The 17,226-nt window shown below is 51.6% G+C and overlaps 1 protein-coding gene across 3 annotated transcripts in view; it reads left to right on the top strand.

Moving 5' to 3' along the window:
* The first annotated feature begins 257 nt into the window (after positions 1–257).
* ASCC2 (activating signal cointegrator 1 complex subunit 2) overlaps positions 258–17,226 on the top strand; it is a 30,984-nt gene continuing 14,015 nt past the window's right edge. Inside the window, exons 1-8 of one of the 3 annotated variants that reach the window (XM_070400258.1) lie at positions 258–332; positions 3,251–3,348; positions 8,174–8,332; positions 8,682–8,852; positions 10,050–10,179; positions 12,294–12,361; positions 13,896–14,006; positions 15,009–15,121. In XM_070400258.1, the coding sequence (XP_070256359.1) occupies positions 3,268–3,348; positions 8,174–8,332; positions 8,682–8,852; positions 10,050–10,179; positions 12,294–12,361; positions 13,896–14,006; positions 15,009–15,121 (833 nt within the window). In that variant the 5' untranslated portion in view covers positions 258–332; positions 3,251–3,267. The remainder of the gene's footprint in view (positions 333–3,250; positions 3,349–8,173; positions 8,333–8,681; positions 8,853–10,049; positions 10,180–12,293; positions 12,362–13,895; positions 14,007–15,008; positions 15,122–17,226) is intronic. The other 2 variants (XM_070400259.1, XM_070400260.1) reach the window with 2 other exon arrangements.

Genomic DNA, 17,226 nt, shown 5'->3' with positions numbered 1-17,226 from the left:
CCAGAAGGTTGAGAACCACTACTACTTGGATTTTCCAAAAGGTGGAATCACAACCGAATATTACCTTCCATCCGCGGGGAGAAAGGCGGGATGAGGGCGTGGCTACAGTCAGACCAGTCCCTGTGGGGGCGGAGTCTTCGGGCTGGGGGCGTGGCCTCGGGCCCGGCTTCCTGGTGGCAGTTGGCGCCGGGGGCGGGGCCGGGTCGAGGCTTCCTATCACCGTCTGCGGAATCGCCGTTTGACCCCGGAAGTGCCGGCGGACGGGGAGCTGTCACCGTGGACCGCGGCGGCGGCAGCGGCGGCGGCACGGAGCCGGTAGTGGAGCCGCCGAGGTGAGTTTGTGGCTGTATGCGGGGCACCGGGCCAGGGAGGAGCCGTGGGGACTCTGTCTCCACGACCGCGCCCGGGCTGTGCTGCCCCAGGGGCCTGGAGTCGCCCCCCGCACCCTACGAGGCCAGAAAGTATCGGGGTTCGAGGCTCGGCCCCAGAGTGACTTGAAACGAGTCGAGTTCCCCGCAAGCCCATCCGGGGGCGAGGGGACCGCGCTGTTCAGTTTCCTCGGGGTTCATTCATTAGTTCCGCACATAGATGGCACGTTTCGCCTACGTGCCGGGCACAGATCTGGGCACTTGGGGATGCAAACGGAACAAGACAGACCAGACTCCTGCCCGCATGGAGTGTACAGTCCAGCGGGAGGAGACGGCCGGTGACAGGTAAAGGCGCAAGATAATCGAATATACGACCGGAACGGGGGGAGTGGAGACTTGAGATAGGACCGTCTGGCACCTCAAGGAGGGTCACGTTGAGTGGAGACCAGAAGGGCGATGACAGGGAAACGGAGGCAGCCGCAGCCCGGGGAATGCGCCCTGGCCTTACAGTAATGGGTGCTGGCCCCGAGCTCCCCTCCTAAAGAAGGTGCTTTCCTAACTCTCGGCCTTGCTGTCCCGATTGGCACTGGGGTTGCAACGGTGGTGGCACAGACGTTGTCACGATCATTGTCCTTATTCTTTCGGAACTTCAGGTTCCTTCTGTGCCGCGTTAGTTCCTGCCCACACGTTAGCTCAGTGGTTCTCAACCTTGGCTGCACATTAGCATCACCTGGGAATCTTTTTTAAAATCCTGATTTCCGGGCCTCCTCCTCCGGAAATTCTGTTTCTTTGTTACTCATGTTGTGGCCTCACCCCATAACAAAGAAACAGAATTTCCGGAGGAGGAGGCCCGGAAATCAGGATTTTAAAAAGATTAATGTGCAGCCAAGGTTGAGAACCACTGCGTTAGAGGCAAACGCACGTCTTCCTTGGCAGCCTTCCTCTGCCCGGCCAGTTCTCTGTCCTAGCTGCACGGGCCGCACCTACGTAGCGTACATCACGGTGTTGAGACTTACGTGTTTGTATGGCTGTTTGACTCATTGCTGTCTTTCCCTTCAAGACTAAGTTCCACGCAGGGCAGGACAGGCCTGTTATGTGTGCACCTGAGCCTCCTGCGGGCTTCAGTGCCTGGATCAGAGGTGCTCGGAAATCCGTGGGTGGAGGAGTGAGAGGATTAACATAGACTTTGCTCTCCAGTGGTTTCTAGGCGGTCTCTCCTGCCACCAGGTTATTGCCTTCTCTTTCTGATCATGTCCCTCCTCGACGTAAATGGCTCCTCACTGCCTGCAGATGAAAAGCCAAAATCTTTAGCATGGCATTCAAGGCTTTAAACAACAAACAAACTGGCCCCATCTTTCCTCTCCAGCATCTTCCCTCCACGTCTGTCATCCCCTCCCTGACCTGGCGTTTCCAACCATGTCTTGCCCTTCCTTCAGACCACAGGCTCTGAGGCTTGGCTCACGCTCGCTGTTTGCTTGGAATCCCCTTCCTTCCCATCTTGTCATGCTACCCTTCAACCGCCTGGGGACAGGTCACTTTCCCGGTGGCATTCTCCCTTTCTCCGCTGTGCTTGTTGTGGGGTTTTCCTGTTACAGCTCTGGCCACACCAAATCATAATCACTGACCCTCCCAGGACTCTGCACGTATGAAGTCGGTGCTGAGTGAGTGAAGAAGCCCACGGCGCTCTGCCTATGGCGGGACTTAGAGTAACAACCAGTGAACTCTATCGAGTGCTTGTTACACACCAAGTCCTGTGTTGAACACTTAGCGCCATTACCCTCGATTTCCGCGTTGGTAAAGTGAAGATGCTAATAGAACCAGCCTTAGAGCTGGTGTGAGCATGAATACATGCAGAGTGAGTTAACACGTGTGGACTGAGTTCACGCCGAGCAAGAGTTGCCAGCACGTGACAAGCACGTTGCTCCTGCGGCTGTTGTCATTATTTTGGGGCGTGAGCTTCCTCAGGGAAGAGACCCTGCCTCATCGGGGTGTCTTCCGAACACCAGGCCCTGGCCTGATGTCAGATATGGACACCCGTGTATACGTATATAGTCCATGTAACGCATGGATGATCATGCCCTTCGGCTTTTCTGCGAGGGCTCGGAGGTGATGGTCTCCTCATCCCGGCCTTAGTATGTCTTCATATTGTCACTGAGACGGTGCTGATGGTTTATGGCGTGTCTGTTAAAGGTCCTGATTCACTTCATTCCATGATATAGCCAATGTGCACAGCCCCCCAGTGGGTCAGGCCACTGGTATTGTGAAAAGAGCATTGGATGGGAAGACGGAAGACGTGCGATCTGCCGTTCGCTGAGTCTGAGGCCCATCTGGGCCTCTAGAAAGGAGCTCGTACTAGCACGTTTCTGTGAATTCTGTCATCCTCCTTGATCCTTTTGTCTATCCATGTCCTTCCTCCCTGAAGCCTAGAAAGGTTATAGAATCTAAACACACTCCACAAGTGAGGAAAGGCCCATGGCTTTGCCCTCAAAAGACTTAAAATCTGGTTGGAGTTATAAGAAGAGTATCCTGTTCAGTTCGTTGTTCAGCAAACATTTGGATGAGGCCACCTCTCCACCAGCCTGTGCTGGTCCTGGGAAAGTTAGGAGGAGGAGGAGAGCCGGGCACTAGCTTCACAGAGCTCACAGGCCAAGGAGGGCCCGGAGCTGGAGCCATAATACATCATCTAGGCACGTGGGACCGGTCCTCAAAGGGTGGGAGTGTGTAGTCACTGTAGCCTGGATTAGTACAGGAGCCAGGCCTTTGAGGCCCGTGTCAGGAGTCCCTTGAGGCCAGCGGTTGCAGCTCCCGGGACCAGCCCAGAGCAGGCCCTTGCACCAGGAGCCTATGTGTCTGCTCTCTCTTCCCATCCATCTTCCTTTCAGGAGGGTCACGCAGCACAATGCCAGCTCTGCCCCTGGACCAACTCCAGATCACCCACAAGGACCTGAAGACAGGAAAGCTGAGGACATCACCAGCGCTGGTGAGCCGGTGCCTTGGGGCCTTTCGGACTGATGTTATCATTCTTGCAATTTCAAAAGTGCGAAGTAAATTCCTTCTTTATCTGTTCCAAGAGTGACCTCGGGGCCACAGTCAGTAATCCAGTAGCTGGGACACTACCAGTTCCTTCCAGGCCCAGCGTAGAGGTTTCCGTTCCAAGCCGCAGCCTGAATTTGAGTCGTATTTTCCCTGTCACCTCCCCACACCTTCCCCCAAAGCATTGCATTTTGAATCGGAGTCGGAGGGCAGTTCTGGCTAGCCTGAGCTGGCCTGGAAATGGATCCATCCCAAAGCCGGGTTTGGGCATTTGGCCCTGTGGGAGGGGTTCAGGTTTCAGGTAGGCCTTTTTCAGAGCTATCTCAGCTGCTATCCACACTTCGGGGGGAACACTGTTTTCAGAGGTCCGGCCGTCTTTGATCTCAATGTCAGTGGGCTGAGACGTGCCACATACAGACTCGGCAGGGCCCGTGAGACTGAAAACGAAGGAGGCTGTGAGGATGCCAGTTACCAGCTGCAGAGGGAGATCAGAGCCACAGGGAGGTGCCAGGTGCTGAAGGAGCCAGGCCCGGGGCCTGGAGTCCCCCCACCCACTCGCTGTTTTCCCAAGAAGATGAGCTTACTCGCACAAGGTGGGAGGAAGTACTTTCCCGGGGCTGGAGTCAAGTCGTGGGAAACCAGAGCTTGGTGTTCTATTTCCTGCTTTCTGAATGGCTTCCTGTTACTTCCTAACTACTGTCTAGGCCGCGCATGCCCTCCCATTGCTCCCAAGAGTATTATTAATAGTACTTAGCAGGCACGGAGCACTCGCGCTGGGCCAAACCTTCCTAAACACCCCACCTGGATTATCTCTTGTAAGCTGCACCGTAGCCCTATGAGTAGGTATTTTGGCTGTCCAAATCTCACAGATGAGGAAACAGAGAGTTCAGGGTCACAGAAATAGGAAGTTAGGGGAACCAGGAGGGGAATCCAGCTAGGCTGACCCTAGAGGTCAGACCCATCATCTTTCTGCTATAAAATCTCTTATTTCTTTTTTGTGACCTTTTTATGTAAGGAAGCTATTGATCAGAAAATCGAAAACTCTTCTGTCCAATAGGGTAGCCATTTGCCAAATATAACAATTGAGCACTTGAAATGTGGATTGTTCAACTGAAGAACTGGACATTTATTTTAACTTTAGTTAAAGTGAAGTAGCCCCATTGGGGTAAGTGGTGGCCTGCACGGTGTAGGGCAGCTCCGTTACTGCAGAAAGTTCTGTGGACAGGACCGGAGGAGCCGGGTTCCTTGAGTGGTTGGGTCTAGTTTTCCACCTCAGTCCTTCCCCGCACACGGAACACCAGGGCTGCTGGACTGTGGGCTCCGGGAGAGCAGGGACCTGGTGCCTTCTCTTCATTCTGGCTTCCCGGGGCCAGGAAGATTCAGTAAATGAGTCAAGGACCCCAGCAGCCTTTGTGACAGGCACTGGAGCTGCAAAGAGAAAAGACATGGTTCCTGCCCTGGAGCTGCCCATGGTCTGAGAGAAAAGCAGACCAGTAGCTTCTCTGCCATGTGATCAGGGTGGTGGTCAAGGAAGTCCAGGCTGCTGATCCAGACCAAAGCGGGGTGTGTAGGCAGGGGGGCCTCGGGAGTAGTGGGAGGACATGCGCAGCCAGGGAAGGCTCCTTAAGGAGGGAGATCCTGACCTGGGTATTGAAGGATGAATAAGCGTTAGCCAGGCAGAGCAGTCGGCAAAGGGTGGGTCTGGCAGGAGGACCCGAGTGTGCTGTTTTGAGAGAGCCTGACTCCTACACCAACCACCCGTCACCTGCGGTGGAAACAGTATCCCAGGGGCTTTGAGTCAAATGTCACGCATACTTGGCTGTGTGACTTTGGGCAAGTTACGTAACCTCTCCATACCTCGGGACCTAAAAGGGGTAATAATAGAACCAGCTTTGTGCGGTGGCTATGAGGATTACACGAGACGTCTGAATAAACACTATACTAGAACATAGTAAACACGCAGTAATGGTGGTGATAACAGTGACCGTGACAGGAGCCTTGAATGGGAGTAGGGTGGGGAGAGGGATGAGCTGAGGGAGACAGTTGCCTGAACGAGGAGTAGTCTTGCTGGCCGTGCTGAAGAGGGTTACCCTGCTGGCCGTGGAAGCTCCTAGAAGATTGTCTTGAGGTTTGTACCCATCCTATATCTGTGTCTTTATTCCTAACGTGGGACAAGGAGATCTCTAGCCAAGGGACAGCCACCGTGCCGCCTTTGCAGGGTGATGGGCCAAGCTAATGTTTATTGAGTACCTACTGTGTGCACAGTGCACACTTGGTGCTGTTGAATACCCCAAAGCAAGTCTTTGGAGGAAGACAAGACTCGTTTAAGTGGAGCAGTGGGAGAACGGTGCAGATGGTTACTTATCAAGAAGTGTGGTGGGCAGAGAATGTTCAGAAAGCTCCTTTGAGCAGGCGGGACCTAAGCCAGCTCTGGGGGCTGAAGATACAGCTGGGGCCTGCCGCTCCCTGCCCCGAAATCTCCCACGGCCCCCATTACCTACGAAATAAAGCCCCTACTCTGAGCTTGGCATTCAAGGTTCTTCAAAGACCTTAGCAGGATCTGGTCCTTCCTCGCCTCAAAAGGACAAGCAGTGAGACCAGGATGGCACATGGGTACCACAGGTCACTTAGTAGGTCTGCAGTGTAAGCTTTGGTGCACACGCTGCCTCAGTTGCCTCCTTAGCCATGTGACTTTGGCAACGTTCCTGAAGCTTATCGAGTCTTTGTTTCCTCCCCTGTAAAAAAATGCTGTCTCCCTTTTCAATAGTTGTTGTAGGTAAGAAAGAAAGGCTGGGGAACATGCCTGCTCAGCTGCAGGCACAGGACAGGCCCTTGGTAACTGGTGGCTTTTATTGTCATCGTTCCAGTGTTCTCTCCTTCCACATCCATCTCCTACCTCCCAGGGCAATCTGTGCCCTCTTTTTTTTTTTTTTATGGCGCATTTTTATGCCTCCATAAAAATACCGCTTCTTCATTCTAAAAATCTTTCTCATTCTCCAAGGCCCAACTCAGACGCTGCTGCTCTGGGAAGCGAGCTGGCCCTTGTCCTCCATTTGTCCATCCCCTTTGCGCTCCACGGCCCCTCTGGCAGGTCTGAGCTGCCACTTGCTCTGTTTTATGCTCTCTTGATGGCTTAGATGTGCATCTTCCCCGCTGCAGCACGGTCTCTGAGCACGCAGATGCTTTTCTTCCTGTGCCACACACAGCAGGGCTCCAGTCCATGCTTGTAGGATGGTAAGGAAAGGAAAGTAGGATCTTGGGGCGGTGGGCGGGGGGGGGAGTCTGTTTCCAGAGTGGAGGAAGGGTGAGTAACCTGGCCTGAGCAATGAGTGACCTAAGAGGTGAGGTGTCAAACAGATAAGAGTTTCGGGGAAGCCAGGAAACCCAGGAGATGAATTTAGACCTTAGAGAGTAGTTTTGAACTGGGTTCAGTCAGCAGGATTCCTTTTTCAAAGATTTGCTCCTGGAACCCCACTGTATAAATTTTAATTTAAATGGGAAGGGTCCTAAAGACCCACCCAGAGATCCACCCCTCCCCCCCCCCCACCCACCCTACACACACACCACAGGAATCCTTGTGGAACCCAAAGACTCCACAGTTTGAAAACTTGCCTTAGGCGGTAGGGAGGCATAAGTGGTTGTCAAGGAGACTAGCAATTGGTTGAGATTTTCCTGTCCCCCCTGGACTGGCAGACCTGGAAGTGGGTGGATTGTGTTTGATAACAGCTGAGATGTGGCCTGGTCTTCCTCCTGTTACCATTTCCCCTGGAGAAAGCAGCCCTTATGCAGTCAGAGGAGCAAACTGGGCTCTTCATGGTGAACAAAGTCAGGTCTGTTCATGGCAAGGTAGGGGTTGGGCGAGAGAACTTGTGAATCTAAGCCAAGACCTGCCACTACTCGACTAGCATCTTTTCTTTAAAAAAAAGAATGACTCAGGTGTTTTTTCCTGGTTATAAAATGGATAGAGCATAACACATATAGAATAATACCATTTTTGTGAGGAAACGTCTAAACAAATACCTTCTGCGGGTATATTTTAACGTAAATGCCTACAAAGGGTCTGTAAGGACACTCACTGGATGGATGGACACGGGGCTGGGAGGCGGCTTACCTTCTCTGTCGTGTTGTAAACTTTTGAAAGAAAAGATGCTCAGGTCTCACTTATATAATTAAAAGATAATTTTAAAAAGTAATACATGTTCATTTTTTTTATTGGAAAGCATTTTCAAGTCAAAATCCCCCCTCCAGAGACAACCACTATCAGCTTTAGAGTGTTGTCCCCACACACGCCTGTATGTGAATGTGTTAAATCTGTCTGTCTATCTATCTATCTATCTGTCATCTATCTATGTATCTATCTGTCATCTATCTATGTATCTATCTGTCATCTATCTATCATCTCTCTCTCTCTCTATCATCTATCTATCTATCTATCTATCTATCAATCATCTATCTATCTATCTAATGTCTGCTTTTTTTTAATCCCAAAGCTGATTATATTAACTAGAGAGGTTTGTATCCTGCTTTTTCTTTTCTTAACCTTTCCCCATGTGATGAAAATATTCTCCAAAAAAACATGGTTTTTAAAGCCCGCCTAGTGTTCTCATGACGCAACCAAGCCCCTTTGTCAGACACACTTGGTTCTTTATGCTTAAAAGCTCCTTGGAGGGTCACCGGTTGGAACAGCCCAGCGCTGTCATTGCTGTGGGTTGGCAGATGGGCCCTCGCTGACTAACCTCTGCCACGGTAACACGTGGTTTTTGGATCCGTAGCACCCCGAGCAGAAGGCAGACCGGTATTTTGTGTTATACAAACCGCCCCCTAAAGACAACATTCCCGCCCTAGTGGAGGAGTACCTGGAACGCGCCACCTTCGTAGCCAATGACCTCGACTGGCTCCTGGCCTTGCCTCACGATAAATTCTGGTGCCAGGTAACATTCTATCAAAATTAACGCTAAGACAAAGCACATGCCATGCTGTTTGGTTGGTTTCTGTTGTTTCTCTCCTCCTAGGAGAGGCTTTCTTCTCTCCTTTTTTCACTGGATCCTTAACAGGAAATTGTGGTTTGGATGGCTCTGTCTTGTATCACAATCTTAATGATGTTTATACAACACCTTCCAACGTGTCATTTTTAGAAACTGTGTGTAGCCCTCCCTCATTCATACCTTCTCAGTCCCTTGGGGTTGGAGTGTTGGCCACGGCCGCGAGCCCCTGCTCAGTCCACCCGCAAGCCCTTGGGTGTCGGTGACAATCCTTGCTCTCCTCTGTTGCCTGGCTCAGGTCATCTTCGACGAGACCCTGCAGAAGTGCCTGGACTCCTACCTGTACTATGTTCCCCGAAAGTTCGACGAGTGGGTGGCCCCGGCCCCCGAGGTGGCTGCCATGCAGAAGCGTCTCCACCGCAGTGTTTTTCTCACCTTCCTCCGCATGTCCACTCACAAGGAATCCAAAGTAAGCCCCTGGTCCCGTGACAGGTCGCCACCGACACCCAACACCCCAGTGCGTTCTCTCCGTCCTGGGAAGGAAGGCTCTGGAAGTATCGCGTTTCCTCTTTGTCTCCGCTCCGCCTTTATTCCCCCTGTTGGGGAAGAAATCTGTGCCACGTCCCTTATCCTCTAGCTCCCCGGGTCCGTCTGCATTACACCCAGTGTTTCCATCAATGGGAGCCCAGGGCCCTTTGCCAGTTGACGCGTGACTCTGCCTTTCCTTGTGCGTCAGAGGGTGAAAATACTGATTCTCATTTTTGAAAGGAACTTGTATGTGCTGTTTAAAAACCTTTACTCCTCCCACCCCCCAGTTTTCCAAATAATAACGCTGCTGCCCTGGCTGGTTGGTTGGAGCGTCATTCTGTACCCCAAAAGGTGGTGGATGCGGTCCCTGGTCAGGGCACATACCCAGGTTGTGGGTTCAATCCCCAGTTGGGGCGCATGCGGGAGGCAGCCGATCGGTGTTTCTCTCACATCAATGTTTCTCTCTATCCCTTCCTCTAAAACCAATAAATAATAATAATAATAATAATACTGTCTCTAAACAACACAAACATTACAGAAATATTTTGTCAATAGTGAAGGTTACCTACAAAATCCCCGCCCCCCAATAACTACTGTTAAGGTGCCTGTTTTTTTAGGGGATTTTATTTTCCCTTTCAGTAGCGCGATGTGTGTGTGTGTGTGTGTGTGTGTGTGTGAGTGTATTTATTTTAAAAATAGGATCTTGTGGGGGTTTTTTAACTTTTTTAGTATGGAAATTTTCAAAAATCTCAAAAGCATAATGAACCCTATGTACCCATCACCCAACTTAAACAGTTATCCACATTTTGCCGATCTCATTTTCTTCCGCCTCCAGAGATTTTTTTCTTTCTGGAGTATTTGAAAGTGATCCCAGACATCCTGGTAATTCACCCATAACTATTTCAGAATGAACCCCCAACCAACTGTTGCACCATGTACTTCTGCTCCTTTTTACATGAAATGACTTTTGCCCCAGGTCAATATAGGAGTCTCAGACGTGTCCACAGTGTGGATGGAACTTCATTTGCTACCCAGTCCCCTGTGATGGGCCTGAAGGCTGTTTCTCCTGCGTTTGCTCTTACTTTACGATGCATCTGCATTCAGACAGTCTCTCACCCTCTCTCTGCCCTGCTCCTAGGATCACTTCATTTCCCCCTCTGCGTTTGGAGAAATCCTCTACAATAACTTCCTGTTTGACATCCCAAAGATCCTGGACCTCTGCGTGCTCTTTGGAAAAGGCAACTCGCCGCTGCTCAAGAAGATGATAGGTGTGTGGGGTGTGGGGTGGGGGGCTGGGGGTGCACGGAGATGGCCCCATAAATCAAACCAGAGGCTCCAGAGGTGGCGCCTGGAGGAGTGCGGGGGGGATTCGGAGCAGCAGTGGTGGGTGGTGCTTAGAAACGGCTTAGATGTATGTGTGTCGACTCTGAAATAAGTGGCTGGTGGCGCTGGGGGAGTGGAGGCAGAAAGCTGTCCCACACGGTTCGTCAGGGATCTTGGAGTCTTTGTGTGAGGCTGTGAGTTGAACAGTTGAAGGAGTGGGGAAGCTGGTAGCAGAAGAGCAGCGGTGACAGCTAGCCTGTATCTGCGTGTTCACTGGGGGCTGAGCACTCCTCGTGTTCTGTCAGTTGATCCTCACAAGCCCTGTGATGTAGTGCTGTCACCTCCCCATTTACAGACAAGGACACTGAGTGTAAGAGGCCGTGACTAACAAGTGGCCGAGCTGGGATTGATGTCACGTCGGCCTGACTCCCTAGCTCTTGTTCTTCGCCACTCCCTGCCTCAGGGATGCTGGGGCTGCCTCAGAACTGACATGATTTGCATTGTTGCTGAGAACAGACGGGGGCAGAGTTCAGCGAGGACTCTCTGAGTTGTGAAAGGAATGACGTCAGCACTTGGCTCCTGTCCGGAGGCAGTGGGCTGGAAGGCTCCGTCAGAGACAGGAGCTTTGTCGGGATGCGACAGAGGGAACAATGCCCTTTGAGTCGCAGCTCATGGCAGCGGGCCCTGCGTGGAGAGGTGCTCACCCCGGGCACCCCTGTCCGTCTTGCTCACCTTGGAATTGTAGGACACAGTCTTCCAAACACCCAGTACTTTCTCCTCACCCTGGGCTTCTGAACTGTTTCGGCTGAGGAGTGATGTTTCTAAGGATGCCATTGCTGTCCCGTTTGTTTTTTAAAAATTAATTAATTATTTTTAAAATCCTCACCCGAGGATATGTCCTTCATTGATTCTAGAGAGAGAAGAAGGGAGAGGGAGAGAGAAACATTGATGCAAGAGAGAAACATCGATCTGTTGCCTCCCATGTCCTAACGGGGGGTCAAACCCAAGACCTGGGTATGCGCCCTGACCGGTAAGCAGTAAAAGGTTTCCATGATTTTACCTCTACCCTTTGGTGCATGGGATGATGCTCCAATCCACTGAGCCACACGTACCAGGGTGCTGTCCCAGGCCTTTTAAATTATTCCTTTAAGAGATCAAAAGTTCTTCGCCATCGTCAGAATCAGATAAAGGAGAGGAATGGGACTTCAAAGTCCCCAAGGGCAGATTGTGAAATATGATCTCTTTTGATGCTTATAAAAACCCCTGTTCCCCGGGCTTACACGTTGGAAAGATCTGAGAGAGTGCCTTACCCCAGGCCCGGTCGTTCGGGTTCAGAGGGGACCATGGTGTGGCCCTGGGAATGATGGGAGGAGACCGGCTCCTGATGCCTGGGTCAGGAGATACTGCCTGGAGAAGGTGACACCTGCCTTATGGGAGGTCTCTTCCTACAGAAGGAGGGGACAGGGTTTGCTCTCTGAGGTTGAGGACGGTGCAAAGGAGGAGGTGCGATGCCAGGAAGGGGGAGGACGTCAGGTCCCTTGCAGGCCTCTCTCCTTGGAGTGGGATCGCTTGGCATGGCCAGCATATTCAAAAGCAGAGGGTGAGAGAATTTCCAAAGAAATGTCTCCTTAGATTCCTTCACATTATTGAAGACGTGGCCTGGCAAGAATCCTGGATTTGGCATCCAGATTTCTTGAGCAGAGAGATGGCTGACTCCCACTTCCAAAGCCGATGCTGTCATGGAAGGCACAGTGCCCAAGTGTGATCCCTCCCTGGGGGTGTCAGCGAGCTGGTCTGACCAGGGCAGGCCTTTTGCGTAACTCGCTGGGCAGAGGTGCTTAAAAGGTTAAATTGTACCAAGCAAGTTCCTCCCCGCCCTGGGAAGTTTCTAGGCTGGGCCGAAGCTGGGTGCCAGCAGGGCCCTGGGCCAGGACTGCTCTAGTTCACACAGGCTTAGGAAAGGGAAGAGAGGTCACAGAACCTGCTGGTAACCTGCTGTACTATATCCTCTCCGCCCCCCTCTCTTTTCCCAATTTCTACCGTTCGCTTCTCTTTTCAGGAAACATCTTTAACCAGCAGCCAAGTTACTACAATGACCTGGATGAAAGCATGCCCACCATCCTTCAGGTACCAGCTCTCAGCCCTGCCCAGGGGAGGACGAGCTTGGGAAGCAGACCCCCTCCCCACCTGGTGGTGACCTTGACTTTGCTGAGCCTGGGAGAAAGGGTTACTTCCCACACCCCTCCCCTCCCCAGAAGGTCTCCGTGTCCTGCTTCTCACGCACACTTCACATTCGCTCTTTCCCCTCTTGAACAGGATTGAGCTCTGAGGGCCGTCAAGTGCTGCACTTGTACAGAAAGGCTTGGATTGCATGTTGTGTTTGCTGACAGCCATAAGCCTCTAAGAACCCCGCCAGAGAGCTAGGTTTCTCAAATACGGGCTATAAAGTTTTTTTTTTTTTTAATATATTTTATTGATTTTTTACAGAGAGGAAGGGAGAGAGATAGAGAGTCAGAAACATTGATGAGAGAGAAACATCAATCAGCTGCCTCCTGCACATCTCCTACTGGGGATTGTGCCCGCAACCCAGGTACATGCCCTTGACCGGAATCGAACCTGGGACCCTTCAGTCCGCAGGCTGACGCTCTATCCACTGAGCCAAACCGGTTTCGGCAGGTTTTATAAAATCATTTAATGAAATAATAATGCTCATTATAAAACATGGGGAAATATAAAAAAACAAAAATAGAAGATTAATATTCCTCTATGATTCCATCCCATCACCAAGAGAATTCACTGTTCATGGTAACTTTTTCAATACATTCGGCCTCTGTATCCATGGGTTCTGCATCTGGGGATCCAATCAACCATGGATCGAAAGTGTGTTTTTCTAAATGTTACATTGCTGCTGATGTGTACTAAACAGTTAGGCCTCTGATGGTTGTGTCTGTGCTGAAAATGTACAGACTTCTTTTCTTGTCATTTCTTAATCCATACAGTATAACCACTCTTTATGTAGCGTTTACATTGGATTAGGCATTATAAGTAATCTAGAGATGATTTAAAGTATACAGGATGATGGGTGTAGGTTATATGCAAACACAACGCCACTTTATAGAAGGGACTTGAACATCTGTGAGTTTTGGTATCGGCGGGGGTCCTAGAGCCAGTTCCCGAAGGTCTCTGGGGGACTGGCATGCTTACAGATGGCACAGTCAGCCGAAGGTTTGCATGATTTTGCCATTGGCGCTGTGTCCCCTCACTGCTGATTTGTCTTTTATTTCACCATAGTTTCCATGAAAGCCATCTACAGGGGATCGAAAAACACATTGTATATTATTGAATAGGTATCTTCAATATTATTGTGCACTTGCCCAGCCTCTCCAGTAAGATAACATCTGCGTAATTCTGGGGGCTCTACGTACATTTTATCTTTTTAATCCTCACCGTAATCCTGTGAAGAGAATACCCCCCTCATCTCTACTTCACAGTGTCCACTCTGACCCTGCTCTCTGGGCAGGTCATTGTCTCAGCCGGTGTCCTGGGAGCCCTGGCTTAGGTTCCAGAGGCCACGGCAGTTTTCAGATCACCCACCCCTGGGGAGGCAGGGGTCCGAGCTGCTGGTTGGAGCTGGTGGGAGAGTCACCTCTGTGTCTCACAGGTCTTCAGCAACATCCTCCAGCACAGCGGCTTGCAAGGGGACGGGGCCAGCTCCACACCCCAGAAGCTTGAAGAGCGGGGCCGGTTGACCCCCAGTGAAATGCCTCTCCCGGTGAGGTTGCCCTGCTCGCGGTCCCTTTTCCCAGTCCCATAAGCAGCTGTCCTGTCGCGTTAAGAGCACTTGGGCAGGCTCCCATTCTCCTCTGGAAGCTTCATTTAGGAAGTAGTGGAACGAACAGGGAACTAGAATTCAGGGGGCAGGAGTTTAGTGCAGTTCAACAGGTTCATTCGTGTGCTATTGTTTGAGCTGTTCATTCATTCGGTGACTTTGTACTGCGGAGCTCCTGGCATGTGCCAGGCCCTGTGCTGGGCCTTGGGAGTAAGGCAGTCGCAGAAGGAGACATGTCGCCTGCTCCCGTGGAACTTAGAGTCGCCTGGAGATGACAGGCAGGAGGTAGATGAGCACCGGAGACAGAGCAGGAATGCGGCAGCCGGGAGCTGCCGGCCTGGAGCTCGCTGTCTCCTGGGAAACAGGCATTAAATGTTTCAGAAAGGGGCGCCCGCACCAGGTGCTGTGGGAGCAGGACCTTCTCACCCCTCTGACCCTCCGGTTCCTGTCTGCACAATAGAGAGTCTAGCAGCTGCCCGGCTCATGAGTGGTCATGACGACCAGGAAGTGTCTGAGAAAGCACTCCCAACCTGAACACCCTCTTCAAAATGCAAGGAGAGCGTGGGCTTGCTGTTCTTGTTCTCACTGGGATGTACTTGGTGTGGGACCGCAGGCGCTGTGTTCTGATTCAGGGTTGATTCTCCTTCAGTTTAGCAGAGAGAACCATCTGACCCTGGAGCTAGAAGTAACCCTAGAGACCACGGGGTGGACCCCATTGGAGCTGTGGTAGCAAGTCCCGGGGCTTAGGGAGTGTGAGTGACTTGCCCCGATTGTGCTCGTAGAGACGGCCAGCCAGGCCTGGCCCAGACCTCCCGTGCTCTCCCACCACAAGGCATCCCTCTCTCTGCCTGTTGGGGACCCCTGGCTCTGTCAGCTTTGTCTCCTGCCCTCTGCAGAGCTGTCACGGGGCGAGGAGAATAACGCGGTGTTTCCTTTTGGCAACAGGAGTTAAAGGACATTGTTCTCTACCTTTGTGACACCTGCACGACGCTCTGGGCCTTTCTGGACATCTTCCCTTCGGCTTGCGAAACCTTCCAGAAGCACGACTTCTGTTACAGGTACCGCGATCGTTCTGGCGGATGGGGTAGAGGTTCTAGTTCGCATCCTCATTCAGCAAGTGTTTACTGGGTGCTTAGAGCCCTACAGCCTGGGGACACAGCAGTAAAGAGGACAGGTCAGACTCCTGTTGGTGTGGAGCCTGCATTGAGAAGCACTCCAAGGGTAGAGAGGGGACAACCACCAAGAATAGGGCAATTCCATTCAGTTCTATTTGATTTCAAGGCCCCCGTCCTGGGCAGGCGCACGGGAGTAATAGACAAGAAATGGTCTGTGGACCTCAGCATCCAGTCCAGGGCAGAGGGACACACGCAGGGAGACGAGCAGAGACGCTTACACGTGGGCGGGCTGTGGTGGCCACATTAGGAAATGCTCTGGGAACGCCGAGGAGGGAAGCAGAATTCTGCCTGGTGAAATACGAGGTTTCATGGAGATCCTCAAACAAGGTTTGGAAGAATGAACTAGAACCTTCCAGACAGAAAGGTTGCAGTGGCAGAAGGGCAGGCCAGGCCGGTGGAGTGAAGGCCCAGAGTGTGTTCCTGGGAAAGCCAGGCAGTGGAGGGAGACACGTGGCGGGGGTTGGAGAGACCAGGGCAGCGGGAAACAGGGTGGGTAACAGAGAGATGCTGGGGGGGCAGGGGGCGCGGGGGGAGCTGGGATAAGTCAGACTGAGAGGCACCTTGAACACGCTGTCAGGGAGCGGGGCCTTTATTCTGTAGGCAGAAGGGAGCCGCTGGAAGTGTTTATCCAAAGAAGTCATAGGAAGATCCTGTTGGGACGAAGAGAGAGGTGGAGAGGGCATGGAGCAGGGGGAGTCCTCTTTGCCCCCTTAGCACCATGAGCATCTGTTCCTGGTGCAGGAAGAAAGGGGTGCAGGGCATGGGCTGGTAACCTGCGCGTTGCCTGGCAACCGCGGGGCTGGCTTCTGGCTGTGGCTCTTGCCAGGCATCTTTCTCCACTGTATGAAGGAGCTTCTGGGAGCTGTCCAGCTCTGCCTGCCCAGCCGCCAGTCCATTCAGTCGTTGACTCGCCCATGCAACAAAACGTTTATCTAGCGCTGACATGTGCCAGAGGCGGCAGCGGAGTCTGACTCGTATTGGATCACCTCAGCTGGTGAAGATCAGGTGTTAAGATTGATCAGCCTCCCCAAGAATGTTAGAATAAAGCATTGATCGACGCTTTTCCAAGAAGAAAGGGGTTAGGCTGGCACTGTAGCTGTCCATTTTGTTAAAAAGGCATCTTTTCTCTTGGTAAATCTGGCCAATTCTTGTAGGAATTTGGAAAATCCCAAAAGGCAGGAAATGAAAATCACTGACAGATCACGTGATTCTTAGACTTTAGTGCCTGCTGATTTTCACTTCTCCCAGGCTTTTCCCCATTTTGTTGCAGATCTTCCCAAATGTGGCACAGGTAGCTTTTGAAAGGGTCTTTGGAGTTGCGGGTAATTTTTGGGAGAGCGGACTTCCCTGCAAGGGACAGTGGAGGCAGGGGAGCAGCTGGGCCTCTCAGGGTGAGGGGGGAAGGAGGGAAACATGTTTGCCAAGTGACACTGCCTTTGACCCACACACAGCCTGGGGCTGGCCCAGCCTGTTCAGCTGGAGGCCAGGCACGCCCACTGAGCAAATGCGTGACCTCATCCCGAGAACTTTCTGCGAGGGACGAGTCCCCAACAGCTTCGCTAATCCCTCTCATGGCAGCCTTCTCCTTTCTCTGGAGTATGTACTGAGTGCATCTGAATCTCTTTCTCTCTCTCTGTCCTTTGGTTTTATGAATGAATAATACATGCACACGGTTCAAAACTCAAAAAAGCATGAAATATATAGTGACGCCTCACTCTCCCCTACTCTAATCTGTTCCTCATACAGAACCATTGTCCTTAGTTTTTATGTGGAATTTTCCAGAGATATGCATATAAATAGGCATGTGTAAGCAAATATGTGTATTATATATCACCCAGCCGCTTTTAAAAATGTATTGCTGGCATATGAGCGCTCTGTGTGCTGTTTGCATTGTACTTTTAAATTTGATGTATGTCAGTGCATGAAGCACCCTCAATCTCTGGTATGGCTGGGTAGAATTCCATTGAATGGGATACCAGACCCCATAG

Source organism: Myotis yumanensis, unplaced genomic scaffold (assembly GCF_028538775.1).
Source record: "Myotis yumanensis isolate MYYU_CA2020_CCGP unplaced genomic scaffold, mMyoYum1.0.hap1 SCAF_19, whole genome shotgun sequence".
Classification (NCBI taxonomy): domain Eukaryota; kingdom Metazoa; phylum Chordata; class Mammalia; order Chiroptera; family Vespertilionidae; genus Myotis; species Myotis yumanensis.
Note: the sequence above shows the minus strand (reverse complement) of the source record. Positions and strands in the feature narration are given on the sequence as shown.